The sequence below is a fragment of the Tribolium castaneum genome, chromosome 3 (genome assembly GCF_031307605.1).
Source record: "Tribolium castaneum strain GA2 chromosome 3, icTriCast1.1, whole genome shotgun sequence".
NCBI lineage: Eukaryota > Metazoa > Arthropoda > Insecta > Coleoptera > Tenebrionidae > Tribolium > Tribolium castaneum.
This window is the reverse complement of record NC_087396.1, coordinates 20,513,232-20,523,745: the sequence shown is the minus strand read 5'-3', so window position 1 is coordinate 20,523,745 and position 10,514 is coordinate 20,513,232. Positions and strand designations below refer to the sequence as shown.

At 41.6% G+C, this 10,514-nt stretch overlaps 4 protein-coding genes across 4 annotated transcripts; 2 read left to right on the top strand and 2 right to left on the bottom strand.

Annotated features, from left to right (window-relative positions):
* Positions 1-178: 178 nt before the first annotated feature.
* On the bottom strand, positions 179-5,335 carry PIG-O (Phosphatidylinositol glycan anchor biosynthesis class O). The gene is made up of 5 exons (XM_008201899.3): positions 4,639-5,335; positions 4,310-4,590; positions 2,462-4,203; positions 990-1,381; positions 179-937 (listed from the first exon to the last, which is right to left on the bottom strand). Exons 1-5 carry the CDS (start codon positions 5,185-5,187, stop codon positions 740-742), a joined length of 3,162 nt encoding a protein of 1,053 aa, XP_008200121.1. The 5' UTR covers positions 5,188-5,335; the 3' UTR covers positions 179-739.
* Positions 5,336-5,408: 73 nt separating this feature from the next.
* LOC655645 (uncharacterized protein) lies at positions 5,409-7,252 on the top strand. Its single transcript, XM_962204.5, has 6 exons — positions 5,409-5,568; positions 5,616-5,994; positions 6,047-6,261; positions 6,347-6,573; positions 6,783-6,883; positions 6,957-7,252. Exons 1-6 carry the CDS (start codon positions 5,535-5,537, stop codon positions 7,213-7,215), a joined length of 1,215 nt encoding a protein of 404 aa, XP_967297.1. The 5' UTR covers positions 5,409-5,534; the 3' UTR covers positions 7,216-7,252.
* On the bottom strand, positions 7,206-9,132 carry TTLL12 (Tubulin tyrosine ligase-like 12). The gene has a single exon (XM_962120.4). It carries the CDS (start codon positions 9,056-9,058, stop codon positions 7,259-7,261), a length of 1,800 nt encoding a protein of 599 aa, XP_967213.1. The 5' UTR covers positions 9,059-9,132; the 3' UTR covers positions 7,206-7,258.
* A 74-nt stretch (positions 9,133-9,206) lies between these two features.
* Naa40 (N(alpha)-acetyltransferase 40) lies at positions 9,207-10,493 on the top strand. Its single transcript, XM_962025.4, has 5 exons — positions 9,207-9,397; positions 9,447-9,694; positions 9,745-9,903; positions 9,956-10,111; positions 10,158-10,493. The coding sequence occupies exons 1-5, from the start codon at positions 9,392-9,394 to the stop codon at positions 10,342-10,344; spliced, it is 756 nt and encodes a 251-aa protein (XP_967118.1). The 5' UTR covers positions 9,207-9,391; the 3' UTR covers positions 10,345-10,493.
* Positions 10,494-10,514: the final 21 nt, after the last annotated feature.

The window sequence follows — 10,514 nt, the reverse complement described above, 5'->3', positions numbered from 1 at the left end:
CTACTTTAATTTGGTTTGAAAAACTAGTTCACAAAAAATTATTTTGTTAATTAGTTGGCCACCTTGAAAAAGTCTGTTATTGTCAGGTTGGCAGTTCTTATTATGATTAAAATTTACTAATCCACTATTAAGGCCACGTTTAAAATAAATGATGTGTTTGGTAAATAAAGCACGTAAATAAGAAACACACTTTTATTGTCAAAAAATATAAATAAATAATTCGACAGCTTTAAGGATTTTTTATCCAAAACATTCTCAACATCAAAATAATACTATCAAAAAAACAAGAAGAACAGTATTACCTAAAAAAAACGAGCAGATAAACAAGTACTTTATCCTTGAATGCCTTTTTCGACTAGATTATTAGCAGTACACAAACCTAAAGCTTTTAATTTATTTGCTACTAATTTTTATTAAAGTGCCATGTGATCAAAAATGACTGTTTAAGTTGTTTAGGTCAAATTATTAACGGAAAAACCACAGCAGTATTGCAAACACCCAAAAAATTAAAGTACTATTACTCTTGCCAACGGAAGCACTCTTTTTTGATCACTTTGTATTATAAAAAAGTCGACAATTATTGCTGCTATTTACAAGTCTACATGTAGTAAAAATAACAAACCTGAGTGAGTCATTAACATTACGTTGTCACATTTTTAGTGGCTACAAAATTATAATACAACGTCTATAACAAGCACTTTAATTTGTTTCCAATGTCGCACTCAAAAAAAATAATTTACTATCTGCACCTTTTATTCAGCGACACAATCAATTGATCCACTTTAAAGTTAATCCTCAGAAGCACCAAATAACTCAAATTAACTACAACCAAAGTCACAAACATGCCAATTGCTTCAAAAATCAATTTCGGCGCGAAAATCTTCCAAATCATCATGTGCCTGCAATGAATCGTGGCTGCCAACATGGTCGCAAAAACCTAAAGAAAAAATGATCAAACTAACAATTTTACCACCCACCGCAAAACTCACCCTAATGCCGTGGCACACCATGTACTTGCAAATGGTGGTGAAGGCGACCGTGATCATCAACCCATCGCGTTCGTACAACAAAACCTCCCCTCGCAAATTTTCCCGTTCGAGGATATTCCGATTAATGGAAGTTGGTAACATGACGGAGACCGTAAACGGCATTATAATCAGCAGAGGCACCAAAAATCCCATCAAAATTTGCGAACAAAACGTGTTCAGAATTATCAAACTGCCGAGGATGTAGTTGTGGCTGATTACGCCCGAAGTCCCCACGAAGGCCGCCTCCCAGATTATGTTGGGGAAGGAGGGCTGGTGACCCGTTCCGTAGAAGAAATACTGGGAGAGGATCACCCACACCAGGAGGGACATGTTCGGAATTTCGAACAGTTGTTCTGAAAAAAATAATAATTTCGGTTTCGTTTCTTCTTCACCCATACAAAAAGTGCGAAAATAAAAAAATTAAATTTAAAGCACGCAAACTTTATGATTAAAAATTAGGAAAAAGAGCCACAATAAAGTGTTCCCCTAAAATTTCTGCTTAAACTACTATAAATCACGCTGTAGACTGTATGCGTTCCTAAGTTTGTAATAATATGCCTTCAATTAAATTTCTGATAAAGAATAAGATAAATAAGACAGAAGAAATAAAAATTTCATTTACTTTGGAAAAAGTCCAGCAAATATTTTATTTCTTAGTTTATTTAATAATTATTATTAATTGATTGTTTATTATTTTATTTATTTAATTGATTAATGATATGGAAATGTTAAATTTTACGACAACTGCCCACTCGATTTTTTTTCCGAAAAAACTTTCAATATTTCTCATTTTGCAAAAATATTACAAATTTTACAAATTAGACCCCACAAACCTTATATCGACAGGAAGCTCATAAAAAATGCCATTCAATAATGCAAGAAAATATGGGGTGTTGCATTTGAAAAACTCGAGTTATTGCCATTTGTAGTTTGTCATTTTCAGAAAATCGTAGTAGGCGATGGAATATCGACTCCGAGTCCGCTTTTATTGTAAAAGAAGCCCTAGAGATTAAGGAATTTACTGGAAAAAAATTAGTTAAGTTATCTTAAATGGTTCTGACGTTATAAATTTTTCCGTAGGTCTTTGCACGACGCTATTTTTTCAAATGTCAAATAAATTGACATAAGTTAAAAACTATGACTGATAAGTTTATAAAATCAGGTGCGTTGGCTACGATTTCAAAAATGTGCCGAAAGGTTAGAGTTTTCATAAAAAAAACAAATTAATAGCTTGCACAGAAAAAATTATGGAGCATGCACGCACCCCTGGGTCACCCTGTATTTAATCAAACGCTGAATGATGTGTGATTATTAGTTTTAGCAGACTCACCTTGTAATGAACGCACAGTTTTGTATAATAAAAAATTAAAACACTCAAATTAAACAAAGTGTTTTAGAAAAAACATTGTATTTAATTAGCGAAACTGACTTACCCATAATTGTGGCTTTCTCGAGCCGGATAATCGACGTAATAATCAGAACAAACGCCGACGCCAGAAACATGATAACAGTAGCCGGGGCAACACCATCCCCATGAATCAATGCGAACAAATGCGTCAGAAAAATCCCAATCGAGACAAAAACGGCACTGTAGGCAGTCCCCAGCCCGCACAAAATCGGGACATCATCCCGGCTTTCTTCATTGAAGAGCCTCTTCACTTTGTGGAACAAATGCGGGATGATATTCTGCCCCTCGACTGTCTTTTCCTTCGGTAAAACGTAAACGCACAATGGCTTCAAAACCACGACCAAAATCCCAACAAACGAAACACCATAAACAGTCCAAGCCAAAACATTCGCCTGCCAGGGCCGGATCGCCTTGTTCTTCGGATCACCCGGGAGCCGGTTCAAGACCCAGAAACCGCTCGTGCACACGACCAGAACCGTGGGCGCGTACTTTAGCACAATCACCGTGAAGTTGTAACCGTTCAAGTTGCCACAATTTCGCAGCCAAACTTTGGTGGTTGTGACAAACAGGGCCAAGGTTATGAGAGTGGTGATCCACTGGAGTTTGGTCGTTTCGGCTTTAGAGGTGAACGAATTGTACGTTTCGTAACACCAGGGTTGCTCTAAACGGTCGCGACAGCGCCAGAAATACATGGAAATGCGCACAAGCACCAACATCCCGAACGCAATTAACAACAATCGCAACTTCGGTCTCGGGATTTTTTTCTTTGTTTCTCCCTGACCGACGCTCAAACTCCCAATCAAAATAACCGTGGTTAGGAGAAACAGCAAAACGGACGACTCCTCAACGACAAAACTGTTGGAAAAAAGGCCACACAAGTGGAAAACGAGCACCAGCCGGCAGATTAGATTCGGGATACGTTCTTTCTTGCTCCGATCGTACCAGTTGAGACTGATCAACTCCCAGTTTTGAATCACCAGCATGCCTAGCATGAACTGGGAGACCAGTCCGGTTGAGAAAAAAATCGTGGATGTGAGACTTGAAACGTAGGAAAAGTGGTACAAAACAATCGAGACGCAAACCGCAACTAACAAAACAAAATAAGAACAAGTGAGGAACGAACTCATGAAAATCTCCGGGAGGCGGTTGCTGGGAATCCCGTCAGTGATCACATAGACGAAAAACATGGACAGGAACAGGAACAACAATCCACGAGTCATCGAAAACGAATCGAACTGGACCCAGACTTGCTCGCAAGTTTCGCGCAATTTCCCCAAAAAAACCAAACACTCCTCTGTGAAAGTCGCAAAGGAGGGTTGGTCACTGACGTGGAAGAGTTTGCTGTTCAGGAGGGCGTAGTTCTCGCGCAGGCTTTGCAAAGTTGAGTCGCTGAAGGTTTCCGGGGCCGATTTGGCGTAGTGGTCGATGTAGGTGAGCATTTGTTGGGCATTTGCCCATAGGTGGAAGAGGGACCATTGCCATTCGGGCACTTGTGAGTTGTTGAGGAGCGGAAGGGCGTCCAGGATTACCGTTCCGAGGTTTGAGAACGGGATCGAAACGCCGAAAATTGAGGCAAGGGTTGGGACAAGGCTGACTTGGCGGACGGTGGCGGAGGCGTGGAGGGAGGAGAGTTGGGTGTGGGAGTACACGAAGAGGGCTGAGGTGACTTCGTCGTCGGCGTCGCCCCCGTGGTTGCCGGTTTCGGTCATTCCGTGGTCGCCGATCACGAACAGCATTGTGCTGGGGTCTAGTCGCTCCACAATGCTCCTGGAAACAAAAGTTGGGTGAATAAATGCAAAAAAAAGCGAGTTAGGAAAAGTAAAAACTAGGTAAAATATTTCTTTTGTGATCATTTTTTGTGGTACAAACTTACGCAATCACGGTGTTCATTTCTGTCAATTTGCGCTCCATCTCCGAATGGTTGGGGCCGTAGCGATGGCCACAGTGGTCCACCCCCAAGTAATGTGCGATCAGAAAACTCCAATCATTTTTTGCCAATTCGGGGTAAAGGTGGAAATTGACTCCGTCGTCAACTGTGTCCAAATCCCAGACATCGAAAGAGGGATAGGGGTATTTCCTGAGAAATCTGTTAGGGTAGAGGCCGTCCCAAGTGTCGTCGCCGATCAAGACCGTGCTCAAGTTGTGCCTCAACAACTGAAACTCTCCTGTGATTTTAAACAATTATTGAAAATAGTTACAAACTTGGTCAATGATATTATCCTCGTTGATTTCATTCGTGGCAAAATTGGAGCCGGCGTCGATAAAAGTTGGAAGACTTCCCGTCGTTAGAGCTTTCAGTCTTTGCATTGTGGTGGTCGGGGGGTCCGCTATGAACTTATACAGCCGCGAATTGTCCGGTTGTTGCTTCAGCAACTCGTTTATAACCGGCAGCTTGTTTTGGAACGGCAGAGGGTTTTTTAAATTCTCGTCATAGAGTGCAAAGTCGTACCGCAGAGCGTCGATTATCACGAAGACAACGCGCGCTCTTTGGGGCAAGCAAATATCCGAAGCGCTGTTTATGTTTTGAAAAACATAGGATAGTTTGGTGTCGGCACTGCATTGCTGTTCGTGGGCACTTAAAGTCGTCGATTCCTTGTGAATGCACGGGATCTCGGACAGGGAGAGGCAAGTGGAGTTGGTTGTTTGGGCATTTTTGGAGAGGAGGAATCCGCGCGAAAAGAGCAAAATTGACGAGACTATCAAGTACGAGAACCATAGCATGAACAAGAAATAGCACCAGTGTTTGCCCATTGTGCACAAGTCATTTAGAAAAGTCTCGTTTGGTTTAATTTATAATTTTATCACTAACCCAACTTTTGAAATGTCACACTCCCATTGGGCGCTTTAACTACTCACTCCCTTTGGTCTACTCTCATTAACTATGACCAAATGGGAATGACCAAAAGTTTGGCCTCACACGGCAAATTTGTAAAATTGTACCATATTTTACGAAAATACGAATTTCTAAGGCAAACAAATTAATTCAAAAAATTAGGTCCGAACCACCGTAGACCTTATTCTATGACCGTAGACCGTTCACACCAACTTGTCAGACTGACGTTTAACCAAACAAATAACCTCCCCTAATTTTGCTAAAAATGGAGCCAGAGGAGCACTTACTGGCTTTGAAAGGTGCAAATGAGAGTTACCAAATTTTTGGTTAATATCTGCGGTTTTAGTTATGCGTCTTACGCGCCCCACTCTGGCCACTCCTCTGCCAGTGACTTGCGACAGCAAGGACTTGCCCGGTAATTTGCTAAATGTTGCCCTTCAGCAGGACGCTGCGTCGGTTAAAGGCACCGAAACGTTGTCTATAGGCCAATTTTTGCTGCTACCTCAAAGTCCAGTTAATATTTATTTAGGCGAAACGTTTTCTAGCTACATTTGTGTGTACAATGAGACTCAACACATTGTTAGTAATGTTAGTGTTAAAGTGGACTTGCAGACCACTTCTCAGCGATTGCCTTTATCCTCGAATCCTCCAACCCCTCAACTGACCCCTGATGACACTGTTAATATTGTTATCCATCATGAGGTCAAAGAAATTGGAAATCACATGTAAAGTCGCATTTATTTGTGCAATCTTTCACTACGAGTGGTTGAATTGTAGTTTGGTGTGTGAAGTGTCTTATCAGAACGCAGTAGGAATTCTTAAATCGTTCAGGAAATTTTTCAAAATTCAAGTACTTAAGCCGCTTGACGTCAAAACGAAGTTCTACAATGCGGAAAACGACGATGTTTATTTGGAGGCCCAGGTGCAGAACATCACCACAGGCCCCATATGTTTGGAAAAGGTGGCCTTGGACGCGTCCCACCTCTTTAAAGGTTCATTTTTTAATTGTGATAAGCAACCTATGTTTGTGAAATTACGTTGCCAACTTATTTAAGAGCACATTTGTTATTTTTGCAGTTACGTCCTTGAATGTGACACCAACAGGTGAGAGCATTTTTGGCAAAACAACCCTTTTAAACCCTCAAGCTGTTTGCCAATTTTTGTACTGCCTATCACCCAATGAAAAATTGTCTTCCGATTTGAAGAGTTTAAGTGGGGCCACAAACATTGGCAAGTTGGATATAGTGTGGAGGTCGAATTTGGGCGAAAGGGGCAGGTTGCAGACAAGTCAGCTTCAAAGAATGGTAAGTTTTTTTCAAAACTTGCCACATAATTTAAATGTAATGATTTATTTAAAATTCAGATTGAAAATTCTTCAAATACTTTAGGCAAAGTTAAGCAAATGCTATTGAAAATATTCTTTGAATAATTGTTTTGCTGTTTTGTGTTCGTAAGTGCTTAAACGTTTTCCAAATTGACTGGCGTGAAAAACTGCACTAACGAATTTTTTCAGGGACCTGATTATGGTGATATAAGATTATCGATTACCGAATTACCTAATTTCGTAGTCTTGGAAGAGTTGTTTGCGTTCAAATGCCGGCTGGTTAATAATTGGTAAATATAAAGTGCTTTCATTAATTTGTCAGCAACGTGAGCTATGATTTTAAAATTGTTTTTGGCATTTTAGCGAAAGAAGTGTTGAGTTAATGATGTATTTGGATAACTCAGATGGCTTGGCTTGGTGTGGCATTTCTGGCCGTAAGTTAGAAGTGTTGCCACCACACTCCACCCGAGTTTTAGAATTTAAAGCAATCCCCCTTATTCCGGGCCTGCGAACCCTTTCCGGGATCAAATTAGTCGACACGTTCCTCAAAAGAACTTACAACTACGACGATCTAGGTCAAGTCTTTGTGATAGTTAATGATAATGTTGGAAAAAGTATTTAATAAGTTTATTTAAAATAAATTGTTTCTTTAACAAAAATAGACTTTACAATTCGATAAACGCATCGGACGTTTCATCCAAAAACAGCAGCTTGAAAATATCGTTATAAAAGCCGGGATAATACTGACATGCCCGTTGGCAGTCTGGAGTCCAGTTAATTTCCAGCAATTTGGGCTGGATGTCCCGGGACTCCCCCCATTCCAGCATCAAATCAGCGGCGTACAAAGCCCGCGATTGCGGACTGTGGGCCACCCCACAAGGGGGCTCGTCCTTAACAGCCCCCTCTAACACGTTCCTAAGAACCCCCAAAATTAATTTTTGCACACTGTCCCAATCAAAATTCGGATATTGTTGCTCCCAAAAAATGCGAAATTCGGAACACAACATGTGCTTAAGCTGGACGTTTTCGTCGTAGTTCATCACAGTGAAGTGTTTTTCAAAGTCGTGAAAGTCCTTCAGTTCGAACGATTTGTTCGCAAAACGTACGAAAAACTCCCTGTAAACGTACGCTTTCAGCGGTTTCACACTTTTGAGCAGAATCACGTAACGAATGTCGAACTTAACAGGGCCGCATTCAGGCCGTTCGAACAGGACCGGGTTACTGATGTACTTCTGAGCGATTTTGGGCCCCGTTGCCGGGAGCCGCATGATGTAGTTGAGATTATCGGTGATGTGGATGTCCAGACTTCGGGCCAAATTGTACGGTTTGATGATCCAGAAATTTTCCCGGTTTTTGTGTTTTTGGAAGTAACTCACAAAATGACCGATTTCGGTCCGCAAATTGTAAGTGACGGGGAACCACTTTGCCGCTTCCATCGACTGGTTTCGGGCCCTGGCTGCTTTGCGACAAGTCAGACAAAGCAGGTCTTTGATAGTTAAAACGTACTCAAACGGGAACTGATTGACGAATTTTTGCGGCGTTTCGCTCAATTTTGAATAGTCTTTAAAGTGCCGCGTGAGCCACAAGATCTCGGCCGTGTCTTCGTCATCCACAAACTCGAACCTTTCGTCAGTCAGAAAGTCTCTCACGAGACTATATTCCGTGAAAACTTTGTACTTTTCTTGAGGTTTTTTCCGGTTCAGTTGCTTCAGATCAGGCAAACTTTCTTCAACGTGGCCGCTTAGATAGTAGTCCGGCCCTGGCATTTCGGGCTCGAAACTCAAGTCGAACTCGTGGGGCACCCACGGTAGCAAAGCGGCCCGCTTTTGCACCAAATCCTGGACCCCTTCGGCAAAATCCGCAAAAATAAAATCCTCCTCCGAAACATCCGAAATGGGGAAAAGCAGCGAGTAGGTGATTTGCGCATCCACGTGCACGAAGGGCACGACCCGGCAATTGGGCGTCTCACTGTGCATCACAGCCGAACCTATTTCGTCCATAACGTACCAAACCGGCAACCTCTCCTCGATATTTTCCGCGTTTCCGATCGAGTACGTGTTGCACAGCCTCCAGATCTCGGTGAAAACCCGCTCCGCCACCTCTTCTTTCGGTAAATTATCATTGAGCCCCAAAATATTGCACAACCGGCTGCGGAGCGAGTCGAACTGAAGCAGCTGGTTTTTGGCGTGTCCGACCCGAAAGGTCCAGGCATGGTCGATCAAGTAGATGTGTTTGGGGTCGGACTTGTCGATGTCGGTGGTGGCCTGGAGCCCCCACGCCGGCTCGTGGGGCAGGCGCTCGCGCTCGTAGTCGATTTGAAGCAGTTGGAAGCTCTCACCGGCGTTGAAAAGCTGCGTTTGGATTTTTTCGTTGAGGGTGCCCCAGTAGATCTCGGGGATGCCGGAGGAGGTCAGCTGGTCGCGGTGCAGGTTGAGGAAGGCGTCCAGGTCCGTCGTGCGCCCCATACTCGTTTTTTGATTTTTTTATAACCTAAAACCGGGATGTCAAGGTGACACATGGGCCAACCCGGCCGAATTCCCATCCGACCAAACTAATCCAGCTCTCTTTTAATTAATTGGACCATCTGCCCCAATTAACAACCCCACGCGCTATGTTTCCGTGTAACTTGTATTGCAATTTGGTTCCGGTTTAATTTATTTTGGCCTGTGATCGGGATTTGTCCCTTGGGAATTGTGTGAGTTGGGATAGGCACCATAACCCAATTTTGCGAATTCACATTTTCCATTGTTTGTTTTCAAAGTTATTTTAAATTAAACCGTTGTTGATTTGGAGCCAGGATGGGGGTGAGTTGCGTTCACGTTTTTTGTCCCCATGTGTGATTGAAATTTCCAGCGGAAAAGTTCGGCAAAGAGCAAGGAAAAGCGTTTGAAGCGCAAAGAAGAGCAACAAAAAATTCTGCAAGCGATGGCTGTTGTGGATAAAGCGAATAAATTAACAGACCCTTTAGAGCCGTTTCCGGTATTTAGGAAGTTTAATAAAAATGGGATTGAGGCTGAATTGTTTACACAAAGAGTGACTGACTTAGATGAATCCACCAAGTCCTGGATTTTTAATTTAACGAAAAGGAACATGCAACTAAAGTACATAATTCAGGGATTTTAGGCAAAGCGTGATTTATTTGTATGTTTAGGTACGAACAGTGTTCCTGGGGTTGGAATGATAATAAAAAAATGGAGGAGTTAATGGATGAAGCTGCTTGGTATCTCATAGCAAAAGGTGTAGATGGTACTTTTCTCGGTTTTTCCCACTTTAGGTTTGATATGGACGAAGGAATTGAAGTTCTCTACTGGTATTTAACACAACTGCTTTCACGTCTACAAAATTACATGGCTAATTTTTAGTTACGAACTACAGTTGGAACCAGCAATTCAGAGAAAAGGCCTAGGAAAATTCATGATGCAAATTTTAGAACTGATAGCTTTCAAAAATAATATGAGGAAAGTGATTCTAACCATATTGAAAAATAATCACTACTCGAAATTTTTCAGAGCTCTAAAGTAAGTGAATCTGATAGATGGATTTTTTCTGATTAAATATTTTTAGTTACGAGTTAGACGAAACCTCTCCTATTGATTACCAGGATGAGACTTTTCCATACGAAATTTTAAGTAAAGTTAATAAGAGATTAGCCAGTTCAACAACCACAAATATAAATAATAAAAAACCTGGACAGGCCAATGGGCATTCGCATTGCTGCTCTGGCCATCATCACCACCCATTGATGTCGTAATTTTTTCCAAAGTAAAGCGAGATTCCATGTAACGACTTTTTTTATTTATATTTTTTAACACGTGTAAGATCTTGTTTGGATTTCTAAGACGAAGCCCCGTATTTACGTTCTAGACTGTAATTCATCTAAATATAATTTTCTACAGTAAACCATTTGTTTTATTGCTTTTT

What these genes read in the sequence shown, in the direction of transcription:
- PIG-O (XM_008201899.3), bottom strand. Translation starts at nt 5,187, where the DNA reads ATGGGCAAACACTGGTGCTATTTCTTGTTCATGCTATGGTTCTCGTAC. An exon ending in AGGATAATATCATTGACCAA is followed by an intron (nt 4,591 to 4,638) that starts GTTTGTAACTAT and finishes GGAGAGTTTCAG; the next exon opens with TTGTTGAGGCACAACTTGAG. An exon ending in GAAATGAACACCGTGATTGC is followed by an intron (nt 4,204 to 4,309) that starts GTAAGTTTGTAC and finishes TTTTGTTTCCAG; the next exon opens with GAGCATTGTGGAGCGACTAG.
- Naa40 (XM_962025.4), top strand. An exon ending in GGAATTGAAGTTCTCTACTG is followed by an intron (nt 9,904 to 9,955) that starts GTATTTAACACA and finishes GCTAATTTTTAG; the next exon opens with TTACGAACTACAGTTGGAAC. An exon ending in AAATTTTTCAGAGCTCTAAA is followed by an intron (nt 10,112 to 10,157) that starts GTAAGTGAATCT and finishes AAATATTTTTAG; the next exon opens with TTACGAGTTAGACGAAACCT.
- LOC655645 (XM_962204.5), top strand. Translation starts at nt 5,535, where the DNA reads ATGGAGCCAGAGGAGCACTTACTGGCTTTGAAAG. An exon ending in AAAGAAATTGGAAATCACAT is followed by an intron (nt 5,995 to 6,046) that starts GTAAAGTCGCAT and finishes GTTGAATTGTAG; the next exon opens with TTTGGTGTGTGAAGTGTCTT. An exon ending in CAAGTCAGCTTCAAAGAATG is followed by an intron (nt 6,574 to 6,782) that starts GTAAGTTTTTTT and finishes GAATTTTTTCAG; the next exon opens with GGACCTGATTATGGTGATAT.
- TTLL12 (XM_962120.4), bottom strand. Translation starts at nt 9,058, where the DNA reads ATGGGGCGCACGACGGACCTGGACGCCTTCCTCAACCTGCACCGCGAC.